Raw genomic sequence first — 26,920 nt, 5'->3', positions numbered from 1 at the left:
CATCATCGACGTATATTTGGGTCGTTAGCACTTTTTGGCTGTGATGAATACTGCTACTACCAACACTCATGTAAATGTTTGGGTGTGAAAACCAAATTGGACATTTATTGCTTTTCTCCCTTTGATATTATGAACTCCATTACATTTGTGAGCTGGCTGTTTGCTTAGCCCATGATCCTGGCCCACTTCCTGCTCTCTGCCAAAGTGTACACCCCTACATGCTCTGCCTCAGAGGCGATCTCGTAGAGATTACTATGATCACACCGTTCCAAAAACAAATGGAGATTATTTGTTCTCTCTAGGACACAACAGCCTCTTCTCAGTGCACGACTGGATCCCTGGGGAGAGGATCTCCCGCTCCTTGGTGCTTCTCCTACTTCCCTTCCTGCTTTCCACCATGACCTCCCACCCTGCGGGGCTCTATGCAAAGAGGAGCGGCGGCCAGGTCATGCTCCCTCAGGTCCCATCCTGCTGGGACTCCCGTTCCCGTGTGGTGCTGCCTGGTGTCCATCGGTGCCTTCGTGTGCACTCCCTGAGCAATGGCGCCTGGCGCCCAGGACAGGCCCCTCCCTGGGCCTCATCCACTCCTTCAGAGCCCCTGAGGCCTTCCTACACAGTGTTATCCCAGCTCAGTGAGGACCTACCCTTGGCTGGATATGGGGTCCCTGGAGTCCACATAAACCCAGTCCCTGCCCTCAGGGTGCTCCCTGATGGTGATAGACAGACTGGCCACTCTGGCTTATTGCACAGTGCCTGCTTCCAGGGTGGGGGCACTGCCAGACCCCTGCAGGGCACACCAAAACCTTTGCGTTTGAGTAGGTTCTGACTCATAGTGACCCTGTAGGACACAGTAGAGCTGCCCTATAGGGTTTCCAAGGAGTGGCTGGTGCATTTGGTTTGCAGCCGTAGCTCTTAACCACTGTACCACCAGGGCTCCGAGGGCGCACAGGAGTTAATGAACCAGCCAGGGCACAGCCCGAAGAGGCTCAGGCTGGAAGGCCTACTGCCCCCAGTGCCGACTGTGAGGGCAGCAAGGCTGTGCTGGTCCTCTTACTTTCACACCCACCTCCCGTCACTCACCTTCCATCAGCCTCAGGCTCCCTGGCCACCCCTACACAGCCCCCCACCCCTCCCCTCCAGCCCGGTACTCTGGGCTCCCACACCTGGGTGCACCTCAGGGGTCACTGAGCGCACTCACTCATGTCTGTACTCAGGGGTCTGCTTGCTGACACTGAGGTTCCAGGACCCGTAGACCCAGGAGTCTTGGCACCCTGCCAGTGTGGTCACAGTGGGCCTGAGAGGCTAGATTGAGACCTGGGCAATATCAGCCACCCCCCTGGGGCCTCAGGCCGGTGACCACCCCACCTGGGTTCTGGCAGTTCAGCTCCAGAAGCCCCCAACTGGGGCCATTGGGGCCCCCAGGATGTAGGCTCTGAGTTAGGCTGTGTTCACTGTGTGTCTTGTGTCAGCACGTGTCACACTCAGCTAAAAGGTTCATGAGTGGGTGGGTGCTGATCCTAGGGGTGGGCTCGGTCCTGAGCACTGTCAGCAAGAGGGGATGAGGGCTGTGGGCGTCGGCATGCCCCGTGGCTCTCTGTGGCCTTGTCTATCAGGAGCTTTGGAACCTGCCCCTTGGCTTAGAGACGTTTCATGGGAAGAGGTGAGGCCCGCTGACTCCCCACACTGCGTCCACATGCCTTCTCTGCCTAGAAGCTCAAGTGCTTGGAATTTGCTGAGCAGAAGCATGGGTCTCCAGGTGCTCCATAAGGAGGGCTGGAAGGAGGGCCATGGCCTGGGGTCCCCGGGGCAGCATCGGGAGCTGGCCAGTGTGCAAGTATCGGGTGCCCGTGGGGCTTGAGGCTCTAGTGGACAGTGCTGTGCCTGAAGGAGGGGGCTGCAGTGAGCAAAGCTGTGCCCCGGGAGGGGGCTCTGGTGGGCGGCAGGCAGTGTCATGCCAGAGGAGGGGGCTGAGGTGGGCCAGTCCTTTAGTCCTTTGACCTGAGCCAGACTGCGCTCCCCTTGTGCTGAAAAAACCAAACCAAATCCATTGCCGACGAGTCAATTCAGACTCATAGCGACCCTATAGGACAGAGTAGAACTTCCCCATAGGGTTTCCAAGGAATGGCTGATGAATTTGAACTGCTGACTTTTCGGTTGGAAACCCTGGTGGTGTAATGGTTATGAGCTGCAACTGCTAGCCAAAAGGTCACCAATTCAAATCCACCAACCACCCCTTGGAAACTGTATGGGGCAGTTCTACTCCATCCTATAGGGTCCCTGTGAGTCGGAATCTATTCGACGGCAGTGGATTTGGTCTGGTTTCTTCGACCTTTGGGTTAGCAGCTGTAGCTCTTAACCACTGCGCGACCAGGGCTGCCCCTTGTGCTGAAGACAGGCATATTTCTGATTTTAACTAGAGAGGCTCAGATGTGAGACTGACTGTCTCTGTGCCCGTGCCAACAATGTAGCCAACGTCTCAGTCCTGTCATGTCAGCTCATGAGAGCTGAGTGGTACTTCCAGGTAGTTAAGGCCTAGAGCCCCTCTCATCTTCCAGGAGCCCATCACAGGCAGCTGTGGGGAAGGGCCCCAGCCCGGGGCTGCCCCCCTCACACCCACAGACTTTAACTAAACAGCTCAGCCTGCTAATGTCGCCCGTGGGCAGGGACTCCTCGTAGCACTCAGGGTGCCCCTGAAGACGGGAGTGCTCCACGATGGCCACCTGGGCCCGTCCAGCACGCGGGCTCCTGTGGGGGGCAGCCTCAGAAGGGGAGAGCTGGGGACTGACGGGCAGGGGGGCAGCCTCAGAAGAGGAGGGCTAGGGGCTGATGGGCAGAAGCACAAAGAAGACATTTGACGTCATCTGCCGGAGGAAAGTGCAGTTACACAGACCGGAGCCGGCAAACGAGTAGGTACATGGGTGCGCAGGTGCCGTGGGAGCTGAAGACTAGCCTGTGGCTCTGACGTTCTTCCCAGAAAGGTCGATGCCCCATGTCTTTGTGTCCCTTCAGAAGCCACGGGAGGGTCTCTTGCAGGTGGGCCGGGAGGCCTGGCTTAAGAATTAGGTTTAAAGGTTATCCCAGGGTAATACTTTGGGGGGTTCATCTATGCCTCCTCTGTGACCACCCTCCCTGAGTGACAATGGGGACCCTGAGAGACTTGGGTCTGGTCACTGAGGAGTCCCCAATCTGGGTGGGAGCAGAGCTGGATACAGATTCCTCCAGCCCTGTGGGGCAGTAGCATGGAGAGAGCTGGGAAGACTTCCTGGAGGGGGAGGCATCAGCTTTGGTGTTCCAGGCCAGAGGTATGGCTGAGTGCAGAGGCTCAGATGTGGGCAGAGCAGCTGGGCTGGTTCTGACTGGTGACGAAGAGCTCCAATCTCCCTCTGACGTCCAGGAGCATCATGCAAGGTGCCAGGACAGGGAGAAGGTGACACAGCTGGTTAGAAGGATCCCTGGGGGGGCTGGTATGAAGGAGGCCAAAAGGGGGCCACCCAACTCCAGCCTGTGTCCAGGGACCAAGGCCAGCCTCCCCCGGCAGACCAGGGCAGGAGGCTGTGGTTGAGTCACCTGCCCAGCTCATGCGAGAACATTTTGTGACTCACGTAGACTGCCACCAAGTGGGAATGCAGTCCCCAGAGCCCCTCCACACTGCCTTCCCTGTGGTCTCCCCTCTCTGTTCCCCAGCTGTTCCCTCCAGGCCACAGAAGGAGAGGTAGAGAGTACAGGCAGGTGGCAAAGAGGCAGCAGGCTGCTTGGCTCAAAGGCCGGGAGCTTTCTGGAGGAGTGGGCCTTCACTAGCCCAGGCCCAGTATATCCTGCAGCTGCTGAGGCTTGTTACCTCTGCCCCAACTGGGGAAATTGAGGGTCAAAGAAAGGTCCTAAGAGCCGAAACCCTACCCAGGACCTACAGTGTAAATTTGATCACGTCTCTCTCTCTCTCTTCCTGGTTCCAAACCCTCCCATGGTACCCCAGTGCCCTTGGAATGAAACTCACATGCCTACCCACAGTCCACAAGGCCCTGCCCACCCCTTGTAACCCTCCTGCCCCCTCATTGTCCCCCAGCACCCTTACTCTGGCAGCCCTGGCCTCCTCACTCTTCCTCCAACACACCCAGCCCGTTGCCATCTCAGGGCCTTTGCATGGGCTATGCCCTCTGCCCAAACCACCTTTGTGAGTTATTGTCCATGCCCAGGGACACAGCGAGTTGGGGAGAGTTGAGATTTGCACCCAGGCCCTCGTGATTCCCCCAACCAATACTGCCGCATCTAAAACAGGCCTCCAGACTGGTCCACCAGAAGCTGGATGATTTTCAGCCCCTCCAGGCCCTGCCACCAAAGACCCCCACCCTTGGGACAAGACCCACCCACTGCACAGGGAGCTCTGATACCAACCCAACCCTACGTCCCCATCCCCCAGTGTCTGCGATCTCTCAGTCCCACTTTCTACCCTTCACGCAAGTGGGTGGCAGAGCCTTCAAGGCCAAACCAAAACCAAACCAAACCTGTTGTGGTCAAGCAGATTCAAGACTTATCGCGACACTATAGGATACGGTAGAATTGCTCCAAAGATTTTCCAAGGAGCGGCTGGTGTTTTTGAACTGCTGACATCTTTGTTAGCAGCCAGCTCTTAACCACTGCACCACCGGGGCTCCCTTCAAGAAGGCAGCCAAAAATAATGGACAAACCTACCCCCCCAAGGAGGGGCAGCCCCACCCCACCACCTTGTGCCCTGTGGTAAATAGCACTTCTGGCAAAGGAGGGTAATTAAGTCTTCAGGAATCGAGCTTCAAGGCCTGGCTTTGTGCTCAGACGTGTCTCAACGCCCTCCCCTCCAAACCCAGTCTGGTCTTGGGCCCTCTGGTCCACTGGCCCTGGGCTGGTGGAGTCAGAGCTGAACACAGGCATCTTCAGCCCCATGGGGTCAGGACTGTACCATAAGGAGAGAAGGGACTGGGGAGGGCCTAGAGGGAGAGGGTGTTGGAGGTGGGGCTTTGAGGGATGAATAGGAGTTTGCCAGAGGGATAAGGTCTGGATGCTGGCCCAAATTGCCAAGGCTGGGGAAATGGGGCAAAGGAGAAGTGGAGGGGTTGGAAGGGCACACAAGGGGCTGGGAGGTAAAGATTTAGAGGATCCTACAGGAATTAGGATTTACAATGGTTGCAAAAATGAGCTCAAGCATAGCAATGATTGTGAGGATGGCCCAGGAGCGGACGGTGTTTCGTTCTGTTGCACACAGGGTCGCTATGAGTAGAAATCAGCTTGACAGCACCTAACACAACGGAGGATTTAGACTAGGTCCCTGGATAACACAGTTTTCCCTCATCTACTAACCTAAACCCCCTCGTGTCCATCGGTTTGTCGTACTGTGGGGGCTTAAGTGTTGCTGTGATGCTGGAAGCTATGCCACTGGTATTCAGATGCCAGCAGGGTCTCCCATGGAGGACAGGTTTCAGCTGAGCTTCCAGGCTAAGACAGACTAGGAAGAAGGGCCTGGCAGTCTACTTCTGAAAAGAATTATCCAGTGAAAACCTTATAAATAGCAGCGGAACATTGTCTGATATAGTGCTGGAAGATGAGCACCCCAGGTTGGAAGGCACTCAAAATACGACTGGGGAAGAGCTGCCTCCTCAAAGTAGAGTCGACCTTAATGACGTGGATGGAGTAAAGCTTTCGGGACCTTCATTTGCTAATGTGGCAGGACTCAAGATGAGAAGAAACAGCTGCAAACATCCATTAATAATCAGAAGCTGGAATGTATGAAGTATGAATCTAGGAAAATTGGAAATTGTCAAAAATGAAATGGAACGCATAAACATCAATATCCTATGCATTAGTGAGCTGAAATGGACTGGTATTGGACATTTTGGATCAGACAATCATATAGTCTACTATGCTGGGAATGACAACTTGAAGGGGAATGGCATTGCATTCATAGTCAAAAAGAACATTTCAAGATCTATCCTGAAGTACAACGCTGTCAGTGATAGGATAATATCCATACGCCTACAAGGAAGACCAGTTAATACGACTATTATTCAAATTTATGCACCAACCACTAGGGCCAAAGATGAAGAAATGGAAGATTTTTATCAGCCGCTGCAGTCTGAAATTGATTGAACATGCAGTCAGGATGCATTGATAATTACTGGCGATTGGAACGCGAAAGTTGGAAACAAAGAAGGATCAGTAGTTGGAAACTATGGCCTTGGTGATAGAAACAATGCCAGAGATCAAATGATAGAATTTTGCAAGACCAATGACTTCTTCATTGCAAACACCTTTTTCACCAGCATAAATGGTGACTATACACATTTTTTTTTATGGACCTCGCCAGATGGAATACGCAGGAATCAAATCAACTACATCTGTGGAAAGAGATGATTGAAAAGCTCAATATCATCAGTCAGAACAAGGCCAGGGGCCGACTGCGGAACAGACTATCAGTCGCTCATACGCAAGTTCAGGTTGAAACTGAAGAAAATTAGAGCAAGTCCACGAGAGCCAAAATATGACCTTGAGTATATCCCACCTGAATTTAGAGACCATCTCAAGAATAGATTTGACGTGTTGAATGCTAATGACTGAAGACCAGACAAGTTGTGGTATCATTAGTGACAACAGGTCATTGAAAAGTCAGTAAAGAAAGAAAAAACCAAAACGGATGTCAGAGGAGGCTCAAACTTGCTCTCGAACATTGAGCAGCTAAAGCAAAAGGAAGAATTGATGAAGTAAAAGAACTGAACAGAAGATTTCAAAGGGTGGCTCGAGAAGAAAAAGTATTGTAATGACACGTGCAAAGAGCTGGAGATAGAAAACCAAAAGGGAAGAACACACTCGGCATTTCCCAGCTGAAAGAACTGAAGAAAAATTCAAGCCTCGAGTTGCAATAGTGAAGGATTCTATGGGGAAAATTTTAAAAGACGCAGGAAGCATCAAAAGAAGGTGGAAGGAATACACAGAGTCATTATACCAAAAAGAATTAGTCGACATTCAACCATTTCGAGAGGTGGCATATGATCAGGAACTGATGGTACCGAAGGAAGAAGTCCAAGCTGCTCTGAAGGCATTGTTGAAAAACAAGACTCCAGGAATTAACAGAATATCAATTGGGATGTTTCAACAAACAGAGGCAGCGTTGGAAGTGCTCACTCATCTATTCCAAGAAATATGTAAGACAGCTACCTGGCCAACCAACTGAAGGAGATCGATATTTATGCCTATTCCCAAGAAAGGTGATCCAGCCAAATGTGGAAATTATCGAACAATATCATTAATATCACACTTAAGCAAAATATTGCTGAAGATCATTCAAAAGCGGCTGCAGCATATTGACAGGCACCTGCGAGAAATTCAGGCCAGATTCAAAAGAGGCCATGGAACCAGGGATATCATTGCTGTTGTCAGATGGATCCTGGCTGAAAGCAGTGAATACCGGAAGGATGTTTGCCTGTGTTCTATTGACTATGCAAAGGCATTTGACTGTGTGGATCATAACAAACTATGGATAACACTGCGAAGAATGGGAATTCCACAACACTTACTTGTGCTTGTGAGGAACCTTTACATAGATCAAGAGGCAGTTGTTCAAACAGAACAAGGGGATACTGATTGGTTTAAAGTCAGGAAAGGTGTGCATCAGGGTTGTATCCTTTCACCGTACCTATTCAATCTGTATGCTGAGCAAATAATCCAAGAAGCTGGACTATATGAAGAAGAACGGGGATTGGAGGAAGACTCATTAACAACCTGCGTTATGCAGATGACACAACCTTGCTTGCTGAAAGTGAAGAAGACTTGAAGCACTTATTGATGAAGATCAAAGACCACAGCCTTCAGTATGGATTACACCTCAACATAAAGAAAACAAAAATCCTCACAACTGGACCAATAAGCCACATCATGATAAACGGAGAAAAGATTGAAGTTGTCAAGGATTTCATTTTACTTGAATCCACAACCAACACCCACGGAAGCAGCAGTCAAGAAATCAAAAGATGCATTGCATTGGACAAATCTGCTGCAAAGGACCTCTTTAAAGTCTTGAAAAGCAATGATGCCACCTTGAAGACTAAGGTGTGCCTGACCCAAGCCATGTGTTTTCAATCGCCTGCTATGCATGTGAAAGCTGGACAATGAATAAGGAGGACGGAAGAAGAATTGACACCTTTGAATTGTGGTGTTGGCAAAGAATATTGAACACACCATGGACCGCCAAAAGAGCAAACAAATCTGTCTTGGAAGAAGTACAACCAGAGCGCTCCTTGGAAGCAAGGAGGGCAAGACTGTGACTCACACCCTTTGGACATGTTGTCAGGAGGAATCAGTCCCTGGAGAAGGACATCATGCTTGATAAAGCAGAGGGCCAGCAAAAAAGGGGAAGGCCCTCAGCAAGATGGATTGACACAGTGGCTGCAACAATGGGCTCAAGCATAACAACGATTATAAGGATGGCACAGGACCAGGCAGTGTTTTGTTCTGTGAGTGTTTCATTCTCTGCTACATAGGGTCACAATGAGTCAGAGCTGACTCGACAGCACCTAACAACAACAACTAACCTAAAAGTTGGTGGTTTTAACCAACCCTAAAGCACCCCAGAAGAAGGCCTGATGACCTGCTTCCGTAAAGAGCCAAGAAAACCCTATGGAACTCAGTTCTACTCTGTAGCACATGTGGTCACCACGAGTCAGAACTGACTCAACGGCAACAGGCTGGGCTTGGACCCATTTCCCATCCTCGAGAGCTCACATCTGGTTGGGGCCCTTCAACCTCTGAAAAGGAAATTTTAAGATCTTGGCTCCAGGTTAATGACCACTTGCCCAGTCAAGAATAAATAGATGATTCCAACAGCAAGTATTTATTGAGCACCAAGGGTCATACTAGAACTCACTAGATCCTTACAGCGAACCTCAGAAGTGGGTACCATTCTTATACCCATTTTATGGATGGGAAAACTGAGGTACAACAAGGGAAAGAGACTCTTTCCTGGTCACGCTGTTGGTAAGAAGCCAGGTTGCAATTCACTCCCTGGTCCATGTGACTCTGGAGGCCACCGAGGTACAAGTCTAGGGCCTGGGAACCCAGAATTTATGAAGGCCCTGCTGTAGGTCAGGCTTGATCTAGGTGTTTGGACAGAGCCATAGAACAGGTAGACAACAACCAAATCATGCCATGAACCAATTTAAAGAGGCCACTGTGACCCATGCCACGTGGCTGAACACATGACTTGGGGGAAGCATGACCTCCCCTGACATCCCCTGTTCCATCAGGACGGGGACCCTTCCAGGGAGAAGAGATGATCTAGCTTCAGTCAAAAGGTTGGGCTGGATTTAACCAGGCAGTGACAGGGTCTGACCCATAAAAGCCACTCTGCAAATGGCAATTTCCTCAGGGCCGAGCAAGCTAGTCTGGCCCCTGCTAGCTTCCTCCCTTGAAAGGGAGCTCATTCCCTCACTCCCTTCCTCTATCCCAAAGGAAAGCTTTTAGTCAGTCTCTCTGGGGGTGATGGCCCAGAGAGAGGCCCCAAGGCTTAGGCAGAGGGCTCAGGCTGGGCAGCCCCCTGCCCATCTATAGCCAGGGGAGCATAAGGAGCTGCTGGTTCACCTGGGTCCTCCCTGCCACTTCCTCCCTGGGCCCTGTAAGCATCAGCCCATTCTCCAGGTGAGAAAACTGAGATTTACACTGAGGAAGCCACTTCCTCCACCTGGACTTCACTGAGACAGCTTCAGGTTGAGGCTACTCAAGGCACATCAAGTCTCAGCCCCCCCCCCCCCGGAGGCCCGAGAGAGGGCCCAGGGACGCCATGCAACTCCCTCCTCTCTGTCACCCTGTGGCTTTCTGCCCACACTCACACAAGGAGCAATGTCTGCCCATCTGCCCTGGCCTCTCACCCAACTGCCCCATAGAGTATACCACGTGGTCCTGGTTCTGCAATCAGCCAGCCCTAGGCAAACCCTCAGTGAATCCCAGGAGCCTCAGGCCAACTGGCACCTTTCCCAGTTATTCATTTATTTTTTGGTAATAAGAAACAAGTCACTGCACAGAACAGACGGTGTTTTATTTGTTCCCCCCAGTGCTTGCACCTTCCGTGGCATCAGGCCTGAGAGCAAAGCAAGTTCTTTGCTTGTTCAGATGCTTCATGAAGATAGAAGCAGCTGGGGAAACCAAGTTTGTGCCTCAATTTCCCAGCTCGGGTGAGCAGTCCCTCCATGCCGGGTGAGGCTGGGATTGCAGGGGGAACTGGCCCTCAAGGAGCACTCACATCTGGCCACCACTGATACAAACAGGTAGCATGGCTCAGTTCACAGGAAAGAGATGGGGGGAAGATGAGGTCTCTCCAAAGCCAGGGGTAATCAGAGCAGCTTCCTGGAGGAGCAGGCAGCAGAACTGAGCCAGGAAGGACCAGGCAGAATTACGCTACAGAGAAGGTCTTCTGGGTGGAGGGAACAGCTTAGGAAAAGCCCGGAGGGTGGGATTCTGATCTTGGCCTGGGAATGTCTCCAGAAGCAACAAGCCCCGGAAATCCCTATTCACCTAATGGTCTTTGAAGGCAGCTGGCAGCTCAGAAGTGTGATTCTTCTTGGGAAAAGGAAATGAAAGAAGAGGGAAAAGAGATGTGAGCACTCCAAGGCCTCAGCAGATGAAAAGCCAGAATCTCTGAGGTTGTGGGAAAACTCAGGCTTTAGGTTTGGAGCTTCAGGGAACCCAGGTCTTAGCTCTGAGTCCACTGCCTGTACCCACGCCCCAACGCCCTTTGCAAACAGGACTGACCAGTGGGCCCCACTGGCAGGCTTGGGCCAGCTCAGCCACCCCCAACAGACCTGCTTCTGAGCAGCCGTGGGAAGGGTTGGGAACCTTGGGCTCAGAGACGGGCAAACCCAGGGTGGCCGCCATTCAGTGGGGCTCTGACACTGACAGTCTCTCCACTGTGGACCTCGGACCCCATACCAACAGCAGTAGTAATCATAATCCCCAGTTGATGCGGTTGTCTTTGGGGAGGCAGAGGTGGACACGCCTCGGGCCAGAAGGATCAGGGCTGGGGGAAGAGCAGGCAGGCAGGATCCTGAGCAGGTGACCTAGACCAGCCCTATTAACCACCTACTGTTTGCTTCTCTCCTTGTCCCCATTCCACCCTCCTAAGACATGCAGATATCTTAATTTCCTGGCAACACCTGGGGATCCCCAAGCTGGGCAGACCTGCCCCTGCCTCAGCACCTTATGGAGAGGGATCTGACAAGGAGGGACCTAACCTCCATCACAAGCCTAAGGTCATGACCCCAGGCAAGTGGGGCAGTTGCAGCAGTGACTTGGAGGGTCATGGTGGGCCCCCAGGTAGCAACAGGAGTATGACACCGTGTCTCTGCTCACCTGTCCCTATTTCCTTCTGTGTCCCTGCCTCTCTGTCTCTGGGCGTCTTTCTCATCCAGGATGTCCGTCCTTATCTGTCTCTCTGTCCCACCCCTGACCCCTGACCCCTGACCCACCTCTCTCTCTGCCCCTCACCCCTTCCCTGAGCTTCCTGCCCTCCACGCCAGCCTAGGCACCGGCTAGGCGGCCAGCAGAGGCCTGCGGGGAGCTCACAGGCCAGGAGGCTGCGGGGTGCAGCCATGTAGGGATCAGCCCGATGGAATTGGAGGCAGAGCGGGGGCAGTGCACAAAGGTGTGGGTGGTAGGCAAGCGGGAGCCACACAGTGTTGCCAGGCTGGCACTGGGCGGAGTTAGCCTCGCTGGGCATATCTGACTTCTGCCTGGACACTCGCGACCACGGCCAGCCTGCAGGGTGAGCTCTTACGGGGTGGGAGCGCAGGACCCTGAAGTCCTGGGGTTGGGGTTGGCAAAAGGTGACCCCAGAGTCCGAAGTCTAGCGGTGGTGAAGGGGCTCCTCGGTGTCCAAGGTTGAGGGGTGGCAAAGGGGGCTGCAAAGTTCCAGATGCGGGATCGAGGCGCGTAACACAGTGGTCCCCAAAGTTATAGACTCATGAGGGTGGGGGGGAGCTCGGAGGTGCCTTAACTTCCAGGCTCAGGGTCATGGACTCGTGGAGGTGTTCCAAGTTCCAAACTTACAATAATGGGTGTCGCGGGGCTCCCCGAAGTTCCAGGGTCGATCAGTAGTTGGCTGGTTTGAGTGGGAACCCCGTTCCAGGCTGCATATCAGTCCCCTCAGCCTGTAGCGGGTGAGGTGGGGCCTCACCTCCCTCAGATTTGGGGATACCCAGTCACCAGGCAAGGTCAGCCCACTGGGAGCCCAGCTCAGGCCAGTGGCCTCCTAGCACGTGACTTGGAGGTGAGTAACTTTGCCTGAAAGCCACTAGTCATGGCAGGAGCTGCTGGGCCTCAGTTCAGGGCACCCTGTGTTCCACCCATCTAGGCCCAGCTTGGGACCTGCCTCCAGCCCCAGGCAGAGTGGCACCCCTCCCCCAGGCCAGGGGCTCAAGTTTCATACCTGTGACCAGGACAGCTGCTTATCAAACAGGTGGGAGGCACCTGGGCCCCACTTTTTGAGGGACACCTTGGTTTGAGGTGTGCTAGGCGAATCTGGTGGGAAGTAGCGTCCCCTTAGCCTGGGATTGCAGGCCCTTGAGGGATGTCTCAAGTGGCCATGATGGTGGGGGGTTCATGCCGGGTAGCCAGGGATGCTGAGAGGAGACCTGCTGGCCCCCCAGGCCCCTCAGGCTCCACTGCATTGGACTTCCCCTAGAGAGGGTTCTCCTGCTCCACACGTTGTCGGGTTTTCTGAAACGAGGTGGTTGTTGCTGTTAGCTGCCGTTGAGTTGATTCCAACTCATGGCGACCCACGTGTGCCGAGTAGAACTGTGCTCCATAGGGTTTTTAAGGCTGTGGGCTTTTGGAAGTAGATAGCCCGGCCTTACTTCTAAGGTGCCCCTGGGTAGGTTTCAAGTGTCAACCTTTCGGTTAGCTGTCCACAGCTTAACCCTTTGAACCAGAAGTCCTGGCCCCTCTGGCCGCCCCTTGGAGCCAACGCAGCCCTGCTTGACCAATGTCCACAGCCAGGTGAGCACCCCGCTCCCCCCGGCCTGATCCTCGCCTTGCCCCTGGTTTACCACCCCCGCTGAATGACCTCTTCTCCCCAGGGAGCAGCCCATCTTCAGCACCCAGGTCACACAGATTGCCCAGCTAGTAAGTGGAACTGGATCCCTGCCGGCAAGCAAGCCCTCACCACCTCCTGCTTCTACGATGCCACCCGCAACGTCTACCGTGTCGTCAGCATTAGAGGCAGCAAGGCGCAGCGGGGCAAGGGGGTGGGGGTGCCTGGGGTCCCTGCTGTGTGCCCCCAGCCAGGGGTGGACTGCACCTTCCTGGGCCAAAGCCTTGCCTCCTGAAACAGCTCAGAGCAAGGCCTCCCAGCCCTTCTCCAAAGTGATGCTCAGGGCTGTCCATGATTGTTATTATTGGTCCCTGGAACTTTGCCCCCAAGCCACCATCAACAGCACATCACCCCCAACATGACTGTCACCAAAACTCCCCAGAAGCTTGGGCACTAAGAGGACGGTCGTGCCAACACTGTCTACAGCCTTGACTTTGCCTCTGAGCAGCATCTGACCCAGTTAGGCCTGCAGGGAGGGGCTGGGAGGACAGGATGGGCCTGGGGCCTCTCCTGGGTGATGCAGGCACTTGGGACAGTTCCTCATGGCCATATCACATTGGCCCAGTCTGAAAGCCTTCCAGGTCCCTGGGTGGTGCAGACGGGTTACACCCGAAGAGCCCTGGTGATGCAGTGGTTAAATACTCAGCTGCTAACCGAAATGTCAGCGGTTCAAACCCACCAGGAGCTCTTTGGGAGAAAGACCTGGTGATCTGCTCCCATAAAGATTACAGCCTAGGAAACCCTATGGGGCAGTTCTACTCTGTCCTACAGACACAACTGAAGGCACACAACAACACTAATCAAAAGTTTGGCAGTTTGAACCCACCCAGTGATGCTTTGGAAGAAACAGCTGGCAATCTCCTTCCGTAAAGATTTGTTGCTGTTGTTAGGTGCCATCTGTTGGTTCTGACTCCAATAGCCCTATATACAAGAGAACACGCTGCCTGGTCCTGCACCGGCCTCACAATCATTGTTATGTTTGAACCTACTGTTGCAGCCACTGTGTCAATCCATCTCATTGAGGGTCTTCCTTTTTTTTGCTGACTCTCTACCAATCATATACGTCCTTCACCAGGGACTGGTCCCTCCTGATAACATGTCCAAAGTACTTGAGATGAAGTCTCACCATCCTCTCTTCCAAGGAGTGCTCTGGCTGTATTTCTTCCAAGACGGACTTGTTCGTTCTTTTGGCAGTCCATTCAATATTCTTCGCCAACACCATAATTCAAAGGCCTCAGTTCTTCCTCGGTCTTCCTTATTCATTGTCCAGCCTTTGCATGCATATGAGGCAATTGAAAATACTGTGGCTTGGGCCAGGTGCACCTTCATCCTCAAGGTGACATGTTTGCTTGCTTTTTAACACTTTAAAGAGGTCTTTTGCAGCAGATTTGCTCAATGCAATATGACATTTAATTTCCTGACAACTCCTTCCATTTATGGATAACATTGCAAAGAATGGGAATTCCAGAACACTCAGTTGTGCTCATGAGGAACCTTTACATAGATCAAGAGGCAGTTGTTCCAACAGAACAAGGGGATACTGCATGGTTTAAAGTCAGGAAAGGTGTGCGTCAGGGTTGTATTCTTTCACCATACCTATTTAATCTGTATGCTGAGCAAATAATCCAAGAAGCTGGACTATATGAAGAAGAACGGGGCATCAGGATTGGAGGAAGACTCATTAACAACCTCTGTTATGCAGATGACACAACCTTGCTGCTGAAAGTGAAGAGGACTTGAAGCACTTACTAATGAAGATCAAAGACCACAGCCTTCAGTATGGATTACACCTCAACATAAAGAAAACAAAAATCCCCACAACTGGACCAATGAGCAACATCATGATCAACGGAGAAGAGGCTGAAGTTGTCAAGGATTTCATTTTACTTGGATTCACAGTCAACAGCCATGGAAGCAGCAGTCAAGAAATCAAAAGACGCATTGCATTGGGTAAATCTGCTGCAAAGGACCTCTTTAAAGTGTTGAAGAGCAAAGATGTCACCCTGAAGACTAAGGTGCGCCTGACCCAAGCCATGTGTTTTCAATCACCTGCTATGCATGTGAAAGCTGGACAATGAGTAAGGAAGACCGAAGAAGAACTGACGCCTTTGAATTCTGGTGTTGGTAAAGAATATCGAATATACAATGGACTGCGAAAAGAACAAACAAATCTGTCTTAGAAGAAGTGCAGCCAGAATGCTCCTTAGAAGCAAGTATGGCGAGACTGCGTCTTACATACTTTGGACATGTTGTCAGGAGGGATCAGTCCCTAGAGAAGGACATCATGCTTGGCAGAGTACAGGGTCAAAGAAAAAGAGGAAGACCCTCAACGAGGTGGACTCACACAGTGGCTGCAACAATGAGCTCAAGCATAACAACGATTGTAAGGACGGCTCAGTACCAGGTAGTGTTTTGTTCTATTGTGCATGGGGTCGCTATGAGTCAGAACCGACTCAACGGCACCTCACAACAACAACTGTTTCCATGGGCGCTGGCTGATTGTGGATCCAAGTAAAACGAAATCCTCGACAACCTCAGTCTTTTCTCTGTTCATCGTGATGTTGCTCATTGGTCCAGTTGTGAGGATTTTTGTTTTCTTTATGTTGAAGTGCAATCCATACTGAAGGCTGTAGTCTTTGATCTTCATCAGTAAGTGCTTCAAGTCCTCTTCACTTTCAGCAAGCAAGATTGTGTCATTTGCATAACACACGTTGTTAATGAGACTTCCACCAATCCTGACGCAAAATTCTTCATATAGTCCAACTTCTCGGATTATTGCTTAGCATACAGATTGAATAGGTATGGTGAAAGGGTATAACCCCAACCTACACCTGTCTTGCTTTTAAACCATGCAGTATCCTCTTGCTCTGTTCAAATGACTGCATCTTGGTCTATGTACAGGTTCCTCATGAGCACAATTAAGTGTTCTGGAATTCCCATTCTTCTCGATATTATCCATAATTTGTTATGATCCACTCAGTTGAATGCCTTTGCATAGTCGATACAACACAGGTAGACATCTTTCTGGTATTCTCTGCTTTCAGCCAGGATCCTTCTGACATCAGCAACGATATCCCTAGTTCCATGTCCTCTTCTGAATCTGGCTTGAATTTCTGGCAGTTCCCTGTGGATGTACTGCTGTGACCACTTTTGAATGATCTTCAGCAAAATTTTACTTGCATGTGATATTAATGATATTGTTCAATAATTTCCACATTTTGTTGGAACGGGCACAAATATGGATCTCTTCCAGTTGGTTGGCCAGATTCCAAATTTCTTGGCAGAGACAAGTGAGCACCTCCAGTCCTGCATTCATTTGTTGAAACATATCCATTAGTATTTTGTCAATTCCTGGAGCTTTGTTTCTCAGCAATGTCTTCAGTGCAGCTTGGGCTTCTTCCTTCAATCCCATTGCTTCACAATCATATGCTACCTGCTAAAATGGCTGAACATCGACCAATTCTTTCTGGTGTAGTGACTTTGTGTATTCCTTTCATCTTCTTTTGGTGCTTCCTGGGTCATCCAATATTTTCCCATGTTGTTGATAGGGTCGCTACGAGTCGGAACCGACTCGACGGCACTGGGTTTGGTTTTGTTAGGTGCTGTGAAGTCGGTTCCGACTCACAGCAACCCTGTGTACAGCAGAACAAAACGCTGCCTGGTCCTGCACCAGCCTCACAATCATTGCTATGCTTGAGCCCATTGTTGCAGCCACTGTGTCAATCCATCTCATTAAGGGTCTTTCTCTTTTTCACTGACCCTCTACTTTCCCAAGTGTGATGTCCTTCTCCGGGGACTGGTCCCTCCTAATAATATGTCCAAAGTATGTGAGATGAAATCTCACCATCCTTGCTTCTGAAGGAGCATTCTGGCTGTACATCTTCCGAGACAGATTTGTTCATTCTTTGGGCAGTCCATGGTATAATCAATATTCTTTGCCAACGCCGTAATTCAAAGGCATCAATTCTTCTTCAGTCTTTGTTATTTGTTGTCTGGCTTTTGCACACATATGAGGCACCTGAAAACACCATGGCTTGGGTCAGGCACACCTTAGCCTTAAAGTGACATCTTTACTTTTTTTAACACGTTAAAGAGGTCTTTTGCAGCAGATTTGCCCAATGCAATGCATTGTTAATTTCTTGACTGCTGCTTCCATGGACCTTGATTGTAGATCCAAGTAGGATGAAATCCTTGACAACTTTAATCTTTTTTCCGTTTATCATGATGTTGCTTATTGGTCCAGTTGTGAGGATTTTTGTTTTATGTTGAGGTGTAATCCATACTGAAGGCTATATTCTTTTGATTTTCATCAGTAAGTGTTTCAAGTCATCTTCATGATCGCCAAGCAAGGTTGTGTTATCTTCATATCACAAGGTTGTTAATGAGTCTTCCTTCAATCCCGATGCCCCATTCTTCTTCATATACTCCAGCTTCTTGGATTATTTGTACATATTGAATAAGTATGGTGAAAGGATACAACCCTGATACACACCTTTCCTGACTTTAAACTGTGCAGTATCCCCCTTGTTCTGTCTGAACAACTGCCTCTTGATCTATGCAAAGGTTCCTCATGAGCACAATTAAGGGTTCTGGAATTCCCATTCTTCGCAATGTTATCCATAGTTTGTTATGATCCACACAGTCGAATGCCTTTGCATAGTCAATAAAGCACAGGTAAACATCCTTCTGGTATTCTCTGCTTTCAGCCAGGATCCATCTGACATCAGCAAGGATATCCCTGGTTCCACGCCCTCTTCCGAATCTGAACTGAACATCTAGCAGTTCTCTGTCGATGTACTGCTGCAACCACTTTTGAATGATCTTCAGCAAAATTTTACTTTTGATATTGCTTGATAATTTCCACATTCTGCTGGATTACCTTTCTTTGGAATAGGCATAAATATGGATCTCTTCCAGTCAGTTGGCCAGGTATCTGTTTTCCAAATTTCTTGCCATAGACAGGTGAGCACTTCCTGCACTGCATGTGTTTGTTGAAATATCTCAGTTGGTATTCCATCAGTTCCTGAAGCCTTGTTTTTCACCAGTGTCTTCAGTGCAGCTTGGACTTCTTCCTTCAGTTCCATCAGTTTGTGATTATATGCTACCTCCTGAAATGGTTGAAGGTTGACCAATTCTTTTTGGTACAGTGACTCTGTGTGTTTCTTCCATCTTCTTTTGATGCTTTTGGGTCATTCAGTATTTTGCCCATAGAATCCTTCAGAATTGCAACTCAAGGCTTGAATTTTTTCTGGAGTTCTCTCAGCTTAAGAAATGCTGAGCGTGCTCTTCCCTTTTGGTTTTTTAACTCCAGGTCTTTGCACGTTTCATTGTAATACTTTATCTTCTCGAACCACCCTTTGAAATCTTCTGTTCAGTTCTTTTACTTCAGCATTTCTTCCATTTGCTTTAGCTATTCTACATTGAAGAACAACTTTCAGAGTCTCTTCTGACATCCATTTTGGTCTTTTCTTTCTTTCTTGTCTTTTTAGTGACTGTTTGCTTTCTTCACGTATGATGTCCTTGATTTCATCCCACAATTCATCTGCTCATCGGCCATTAGTGTTCAATGCATCAAATCTATTCTTGAGATGGTCTCCAAATTAAGTGGGTCATATTTTGGCTCTAGCTGTCTTGTTCTAATTTTCTTCAGCTTCAACTTGAACTTGCATAAGGGGAATTGATGACCTGTTCATGATATTGAAGGGCTGAACCTATGAGCACAGTGGGCAGAGACAGGAGGTCTCAATTCAAGATTTGGCTGGGGGAACAGTTTCTGGAGATGATGAGGTCCAGGTGGTGATTGGGGAGGGGCAAAGGTCACAGGTGTGTGTGTGTTGGGGGAGGGGCGGCCACTTCTGAGCCTATGAGAGTGCTTCCTGTGCTGGGTGGCTTTCCTCTCAGTGACTATCTGCAGCCTCTTTTGGCCCTCAGTTGGCATGTACCCTCCTCAGAGAGGTGTCCCAGCCACCCCATTGCAAACAGGCCCCCCTCCTCTCAGTTTGTGACCATTCGGGAGTGCCACCAAGTTGATGGTCCTGTTCCCCCAGCAGCCTATCCATTTCACTCTGGTGTCCCTAACTCTAAGCACTGTGACCAAGGCCTGGTAAAAGGAGAGGAGGCCAGGGCAGGTGGAGGACCCCTGTAAAAATGGTGTGGGGGCAGCATCTGACCTACTCTAACTTCAGAGGGAAGGAGAATCAAGGTCAACAGCCCAAGGCTGATTCCTATGAGGCAGTCAACCATATCTTCTCTCTCTGCCATCTTTACCAATTCTGACACCATGCATCCCTCCTACGGTACTCTCTGCTTCTCTGCTGGGTTTGATAATTCACTGCAATGGCCATACAGAACTCACAGACCATACTCACAATTATGGGGCTTATTAGGGAAGTAACAGGTTACAATTCAGGCTCAGGAACACTCAGGATATAGTTCTTCCATCAAGACAGCCACTTTTCAGCTGTGCTCGCTGGCACACGTCTCCCTGGCTCCAGGCCTCTGCCCTGCTCAGGCAAGTGTTATGAAACTCTTTTAGCCTCTTCTAGTAAGACCCCAAAGGCAGCCCAGGCACTCAGCTTTCTCACTCTGTGGGCCAGGAAGCCTACCGCCTCGTCTCTTCCCAGACTCTCCTGCCATCACTTCCTGCTGTCTTCAGGGTTATAGCTCGCTCACTGTCTCTTGGTCTTCTCGTTCCAGGAGCCTCTCAGTGCAGGGATCCTGGGTCCAAAGGATGCATTCTCTGCTCCTGGCTGTTCTTCCTTGCTAGTGGTGGGATCCTCTCTCTCCGGCCTCTGGGATGGCTCATCTCAAGTCCAGCAGGATGCCAAAACCGGCCAATCTCTTTGGCGGGCTAAAATTAGCTTATTTGCACAGTCCTGCCCAATCACTTGGCAAGGAAGGCCACACAAATGCGATCCTTCGTACTGCAGCCCCCTCAGACAGAAGGGCACTCATCTACTGGCTAACGCCCCCATTCTGTCACTTCCCTGATTTTGCCCAAGGATGGCTTGAGCGTGGGGTGGTGCAGTGGGAGGACCCTTGAAGGAAGGGGATTGTGCCTAGGTCCCTTTAGGTGTAAATTGCACCATAGGACTACACTCCCAACACTCTCAGTTCCCTGCCAGCTTTCTTTTCTCCACAGCAACCATTACTATTGGAGTAGAAAGTCCACTCCCTCTGACATGTCAAACCCACAAAGACTGTGTCGCCATGCCTGGAACAGCACCTGGCACATAGTAGGTGCTCAGTAAATTTAGGATGTTGCATGAATGAATCAAAGCTGGACCCTACCTGGTTCTCTTCGGCAAGGATTTTCCTAAATGCCTTCCTGTCCTTGGAAAACTTCATCCTGAAGCGCCTCCCCCCTCAATTCCCACAGCTCGTTTCTCCCACTAGCTGAGGGTGGTCCCTGGGCCCCAGAATGGGGCCAGGCATCCAGGGGACCCCAAGGAAACAAGCAAAGGCGGACCTGGCTCTTCACCACCTCCAGAACTCGGAGAGGAGGGTGCGGCTTGGTAGCAGCCACTGTTCGCAGGCACAAGCACCCTCGGGCGGGCAGGCCAGAGAGTGCGGCTGCAGGAGGGACATTTCCAGGTGGGGTTGGCCCACAGTGGGATGCAGGCCTGGAGAGGGGGCGCCCGTATTCATGGACTCACTCGTTCAATAGTTATTGCACAGCGCTGTCTAGATGTGGGGTCTCCCATAGTGAGCAAGCTCGACAAGGACGTCAGGAAGGGGGCCCTGAGCAAGTAATGACAACCACCGTCAGCGCAGGGACGGAGAATCGAGGTCTGAGGATTGAGAAACAAAGAGTGGAACCGTGAGGATGCGGAGGCTGGAGCTTCGGCCAAACCAAGCAAACGGCCCTCTTGGTTTTGCAGGGTGACTTGGAAAGCGATTTTGACAACTAAATCCCGGGACGTTTCATTGTTGCAGCCACTGTGTCAATCCACCTCGTTGAAGGTCTTCCTCTTTTCCGCTGACCCTGTACTTTGCCAAGCACGATGCCCTTCTCCAGGGACTGATCCCTCCTGACAACATGTCCAAAGTATGTAACAACGATGGTAAGGATGGCGCAGGACCGGGCAGTGTTTCCTTCTGCTGTGCACAGGGTAGCTACCAGTCGGAGCCGACTCGACGGCACCTAACAACAACAACAACAAAATCCCAGGAAACCGCCATCTGAGGCTTGGAAGCTGGGATTTCCACACGCCTTCGCCGGACCCGCCAGCCCGGCGGGCCGTCCACCCTGCCCGGGCCCCAGGCTCGCCCCCAGCCGCCTCCGCGCCCGCACGCCACAGACAGGCGACGCCTCGCTGCTGGCGTCATCTCCCACGGCCGTCCACGGAGCCGGCCTGGGTGCCGCCATGATGTGTTACGGCAGCCACAGGCCCTCCCTCTCTCACCGCGCCCCGTCTCTCGGGCTCTCGGGCGTCGCCACGAAGCTTCCCGAAGGCGCGCCGGTCACCCAGAAGCGTTCTCGCTTGGGCCCCGCCCCGTGGGGGGCGAGCAAGCCGCGACGTCACCCCGGCCCGCGGCTCAGCCGGGCGCCGCCATGTTGCGGGGTCCTCGCTGGGACGCGTAGGTATCTTCATAAGATGCCGGCTCAGCGGCGCTCGGCTTTTTCCCCCCAAGATGGCGTCCATGCGGGAGAGCGACACGGGTCTGTGGCTCCACAACAAGCTGGGGGCCACCGACGAGCTGTGGGCGCCGCCCAGCATCGCGTCCCTGCTCACGGCCGCGGTCATCGACAACATCCGTCTCTGCTTCCACGGCCTCTCGTCGGCCGTGAAGCTCAAGCTGCTGCTCGGGACGCTGCACCTCCCGCGCCGCACTGTGGACGAGGTGAGGCGGGCGGCGGGGCCGGGAGGGGGCGAGAGTACGGGCGCGGGGCTCCGAGGCCCGGGGGGCGAGGGGCGCGGGCCAGGCCAGGGGCTCCGGGGTGCGGGGCTCAGGGCGGGTCATGGCTGGGGACACGGATCCCAGGCGTCCCATCTCCCTCCAGCCCCAGAGCCGCGGGTCCTCTCTCCCCCACCCTCAGCCCCACTTTGGTACTCACCTACCCCTTCCCCCGGCTTCATGCCCTTCTGACTCTCACCCTCAGCCTCCCCGACCCTTACCCACCCCGGGCCTTCGCCCACCCCTGACCCTCACCCCCTGTGACCCTCCCCCACTCTCGGACCCTCCCCACCCGACCTCACCCACCCCCGGACCCTCCCCCTCCTGACCTCACCCACCCCCGGATTCTCCCCCCACCTCACCCACTCGCGGACCCTCTCCCTCCTGACCTCACCCACCCCCGGAGTCTCCCCCTCCGGACCTCACCCACCCCCGGAGTCTCCCGCCCACCTCACCCACTCCCGGACCCTCTCCCTCCTGACCTCACCCACCCCCGGACCGTCCCCCTCCTGACCTCACCCACTCCCGGACCCTCTGCCTCCTGATCTCACCCACCGCCGGAGTCTCCCCCCACCTCACCTACCCCCTCACCTACTCCCCTCTGCCCTCACCCACCCCCCCGACTTCACCCATGCCTGGGCCCTCTGACTTCACCCACCCGGACCCTCTCCTCTCCGGGCAAGCCTCCAGAGCATCTACCTGGTGGCAGGAGCTTGTCCCAGCTTCGTGGAGGTCTCGATGACGGATGGACCCAGATTAGGGATCTGTTGGCCGCCCTGGAGAGGGGCACGTCCACGGGCACGGTGGCGACTTCCCCACGAATGCATACAGTGGGTGGCCAAGGCGTGGTGTTAAGAAGAGTGGCTAGCACGTTGAATTCGGGAGAAAAAAAGACTTTTAGGCGGAATGTGAGAAATCCGATCCTGTGTTTAACCCGGTCTGTGACGGCTGACCCCAGGGCAGTGCTGATCTGAGACCTCCGGTTCTCAAGGCACTACTTTTTTTTTCAAAGGCTCTTAGTGTAACTTTTCAAGTTACCATGGATCTTGAATTTGTTATTTTTACCCTACAAAGTATCCAACTGTTTGGATCACTTTGTATTCTTTTTGTTTTTATTCTGCATGCTGATGTTTTTACATCATTCTCCTTAGTGGGTGTGTGAGTTTTTTTCCCCTCCTTAACGTTATATCACTTTCTGTGCAAAATAAACTAAATAGTTTTTCAAAATATTGAAGCACTGTCTTTTCTGAAACATTCCCCAGCTCCTGTTGCAGTTATATTTGTCCTTAGTGTTTATCATTGTTTTTTTCATTGTAAAATATAACACGCATACAGAAATACAGAAAACATACTTGTTCAGCTTAAATGAATAATAGCAAGGTGATCCATTCTTGTAATCCCTACACAAGTGAAGAATTAGGACAGTGCTCCATCCTCAGAGTCTTACCCCCTACACACACACCCCTATTCCTAAGCACAGCCCTCTCCTTCCAACCCCACCTGCACTTTGGGGTTATCATATATTTGCCTTTCTTTGTAATTTTTCTAACTGTATGCATTCCTAAACAGAGTTTTGAGTTTTGCCTCTTTTTTTTTATGTTAATATTAGGATACCACACTGTACGTATTTTGTATGTGTGATATGTGTGCGTCTGTTTTCTTTGAGACACCTTGATTGAGAATCATCCAGGTTGCTAATGAGTGTGGTTGCATTTTCATTGCTGTATAGTATTCCAGGAAACCCTGGTGGCGTAGTGGTTAAGTGCTGCGGCTGCTAACCAAAGGGTCGGCAGTTCAAATCCTCCAGGCACTCCTTGGAAACACTGTGGGGCAGTTCTACTCTGTCCTGTAGGGTAGCTATGAGTCAGAATCGACTCAAGGGCACTGGGTTTGGTTTTTGGCTTTTTTTTAATAGTATTCCATTGTATGAGCACACAGCATTATCCATTCTTTCGTAGGAAGGCATCTGGGTTGTGTTCCATGTTTCGCTGTTGTGTGTAATGTTTTTATAAGCATTATTGTGTATGTATTCAGCTGCCTCTAAGCATGCATTTTCCTAGAGCATAATACCTTTACTGCAGGAGAAAGATGTGGCAGTCTGCTTCTGGAAGGATTACAGCCTTAGAAACCATATGACACGGTTCACCTCTATCCTACAGGGTCCTACAGGGTCGCTATGAGTCAGAATTGACTCGATGGCAACAGTTTGTTCTTTGGATAATGTTGTTAGGTACCGTCGAGTCGGTTCTGACTCATAGTGACCCTATGCACGGCAGAACGAAACACTGCCGGTCCTGACCCATCCTTAAAATCGTTGTGATGCTTGAGCTCATTTTGCAGCCACTGTGTCAATCCACGTCGTTGACGGTCTTCCTCTTTTCCGCTGACCTAAGCATGATATCCTTCTCCAGGGACTGATCCCTCTTGACAACATGTCCAGAATATGTAAGACACAGTCTCGCCATCCTTGCCTCTAAGGAGCATTCTGGTTGTACTTCTTCTAAGGCACATTTGTTCGTTCTTTTGAAGCAGTCCATGGCATATTCAACATTCTTCGCCAACACCACTATTCAAAGGCATCAATTCTTCTTCGGTCTTCCTTATTCATTGTCCAGCTTTCACATGCATATGATGCGATTGAAAATACCATGGCTTGGGTCAGGCGCACCTTAGTCCTCAGGGTGACATCTTTGTTCTTCAACACTTTGAAGAGGTCCTTTGCAGCAGATTTGCCCAATGCAATGTGTCTTTTGATTTCTTGACTGCTGCTTCCATGGCTGTTGATTGTGGATCCAAGTAAAATGAAATCCTTGACAACTTCAATCTTTTCTCTGTTTATCACGATGTTGCTCATGGGTCCAGTTGTGAGGATTTTTGTTTTCTTTATGTTGAGGTGTAATCCATACTGAAGACTGTGGTATTTGATCTTCATTAGTAAGTGGTTCAAGTCCTCTTCGCTTTCAGCGAGCAAGGTTGTGTCATCTGCATAACGCAGGTTGTTAATGAGTCTTCCTCCAATCCTGATGCCCTGTTCTTTTTCGTACAGTCCAGCTTCTCGTATTATTTGTTCAGCATCATACAGATTAAATAGGTATGGTGAAAGAATACAACCCTGACGCACACCTTTCCTGACCTTAAACCATGCAGTGTCCCCTTGTTCTGTTTGAACAACTGCCTCTTGATCCATGTAAAGGTTCCTCATGAGCACAATTAAGTGTTCTGGAATTTCCATTCTTCGCAGTGTTATCCATAGTTTGTTATGATCCACACAGTCAAATGCCTTTGCATAATCAATAAAACACAGGTAAACATCCTTCTGGTATTCTCTGCTTTCAGCCAGGATCCATCTGACATCAGCAACGATATCCCTGGTTCCACGTCCTCTTCTGAAACCGGCCTGAATTTCTGGTAGTTCCCTGTCGATATACTGCTGCAGCCGTTTTTGAATGATCTTCAGCAGAATTTTGCTTGCATGTGATATTAATGATATTGTTCTATAATTTCCACATTCGGTTGGATCACCTTTCTTGGGAATAGGCATAAATATGGATCTCTTCCAGTCAGTTGGCCAGGAAGCTGTCTTCCATATGTCTTGGCATAGACAAGTGAGCACCTCCAGCGCTGCATCTGTTTGTTGAAACATCTCACTTGATATTCCATCAATTCCTGGAGCCTTGTTTTTCGCCAATGCCTTCAGAGCAGCTTGGACTTCTTCCTTTAGTACCATCGGTTCCTGATCATATACCAACTCTTGAAATGGTTGAATATCAACTAATTCTTTTTGGTATAATGACTCTGTGTATTCCTTCCATCTTCTTTTGATGCTTTCTGCGTCGTTTAATATTTTCCCCACGGAATCCTTCACTATTGCAACTCAAGGCTTGAATTTTTTCTTCAGTTCTTTCAGTTTGAGAAACGCCAAGCGTGTTCTTCTCTTTTGGTTTTCCATCTCCAGCTCTTTGCACATGTCTTTATAATACTTTACTTTGTCTTCTCAAGAGGCCCTTTGAAATCTTCTGTTCAGTTCTTTTACTTCATCAATTCTTCCTTGTGCTTTAGCTGCTCGACGCTCAAGAGCAAGTTTCAGTCTCCTCTGACATCCATCTTGGTCTTTTCTTTCTTTCCTGTCTTTTCAATGACCTCTTGCTTTCTTCATGGATGATGTCCTTGATGTCATTCCACAACTCGTCTGGTCTGCGATCACTAGTGTTCAATGCGCCAAGTCTATTCTTGAGATGGTCTCTAAATTCAGGTGGGATATACTCAAGGTCATATTTTGGCTCTCGTGGACTTGCTCTGATTTTCTTCAGTTTCAGCTTGAACTTGCATATGAGCAATTGATGGTCTGTTCCACAGTCTGTCCCTGGCCTCCTTCTGACTGATGACATTGAGCTTTTCCATCATCTCTTTCCACAGATGTAGTCAGTTTGATTCCTGTGTGTTCCATCTGGCGAGATCCATATGTATAGTCGCCGTTTATGTTGGTGAAAGAAGGTATTTGCAATGAAGAAGTCATTGGTCTTGCAAAATTCTATCATTTGATCTCCGGCATTCTTTCTGTCAACGAGGCCATATTTTCCAACTACTGATCCTTCTTCTTTGTTTCCAACTTTCGCATGCATCTTGATTGCATGTTCGATCAATTTCAGACTGCAGCAGCTGATAAAAATCTTCTATTTCTTCATCTTTGGCCCTAGTGGTTGGTGCGTAAATTTGAATAATAGTTATATTAACAGTTCTTCCCTATAGGTGTATGGATATTGTCCAATCACTAACAGCATTGTACTTCAGGATAGATCTTGAAGCGTTCTTTTTGACGATGAATGCAACACTATTCCCCTTCAAGTTGTCATTCCCAGCATAGTAGACTATATGATTGTCCAATTCAAAATGGCCAATACCAGTCCATTTCAGCTCACT

At 50.5% G+C, this 26,920-nt stretch overlaps 1 protein-coding gene and 1 long non-coding RNA gene across 5 annotated transcripts in view; one reads left to right on the top strand and one right to left on the bottom strand.

Moving 5' to 3' along the window:
• The window catches only part of LOC126077359 (uncharacterized), a 60,944-nt gene extending 37,794 nt beyond the window's left edge, over nucleotides 1–23,150 (bottom strand). For all 4 annotated transcript variants that reach the window (XR_007517713.1, XR_007517711.1, XR_007517712.1 and 1 more), the window contains exon 1: nucleotides 22,700–23,150. This is a non-coding gene — a long non-coding RNA (uncharacterized LOC126077359). The remainder of the gene's footprint in view (nucleotides 1–22,699) is intronic.
• The window catches only part of NELFA (negative elongation factor complex member A), a 28,388-nt gene continuing 22,997 nt past the window's right edge, over nucleotides 21,530–26,920 (top strand). Inside the window, exon 1 of the mRNA XM_049886603.1 lies at nucleotides 21,530–21,946. Within this exon, the coding sequence (XP_049742560.1) occupies nucleotides 21,737–21,946 (210 nt within the window). The 5' untranslated portion in view covers nucleotides 21,530–21,736. The remainder of the gene's footprint in view (nucleotides 21,947–26,920) is intronic.

Source organism: Elephas maximus, chromosome 5 (genome assembly GCF_024166365.1).
Source record: "Elephas maximus indicus isolate mEleMax1 chromosome 5, mEleMax1 primary haplotype, whole genome shotgun sequence".
In the NCBI taxonomy this organism is placed as follows: domain Eukaryota; kingdom Metazoa; phylum Chordata; class Mammalia; order Proboscidea; family Elephantidae; genus Elephas; species Elephas maximus.
Note: the sequence above shows the minus strand (reverse complement) of the source record. Positions and strands in the feature narration are given on the sequence as shown.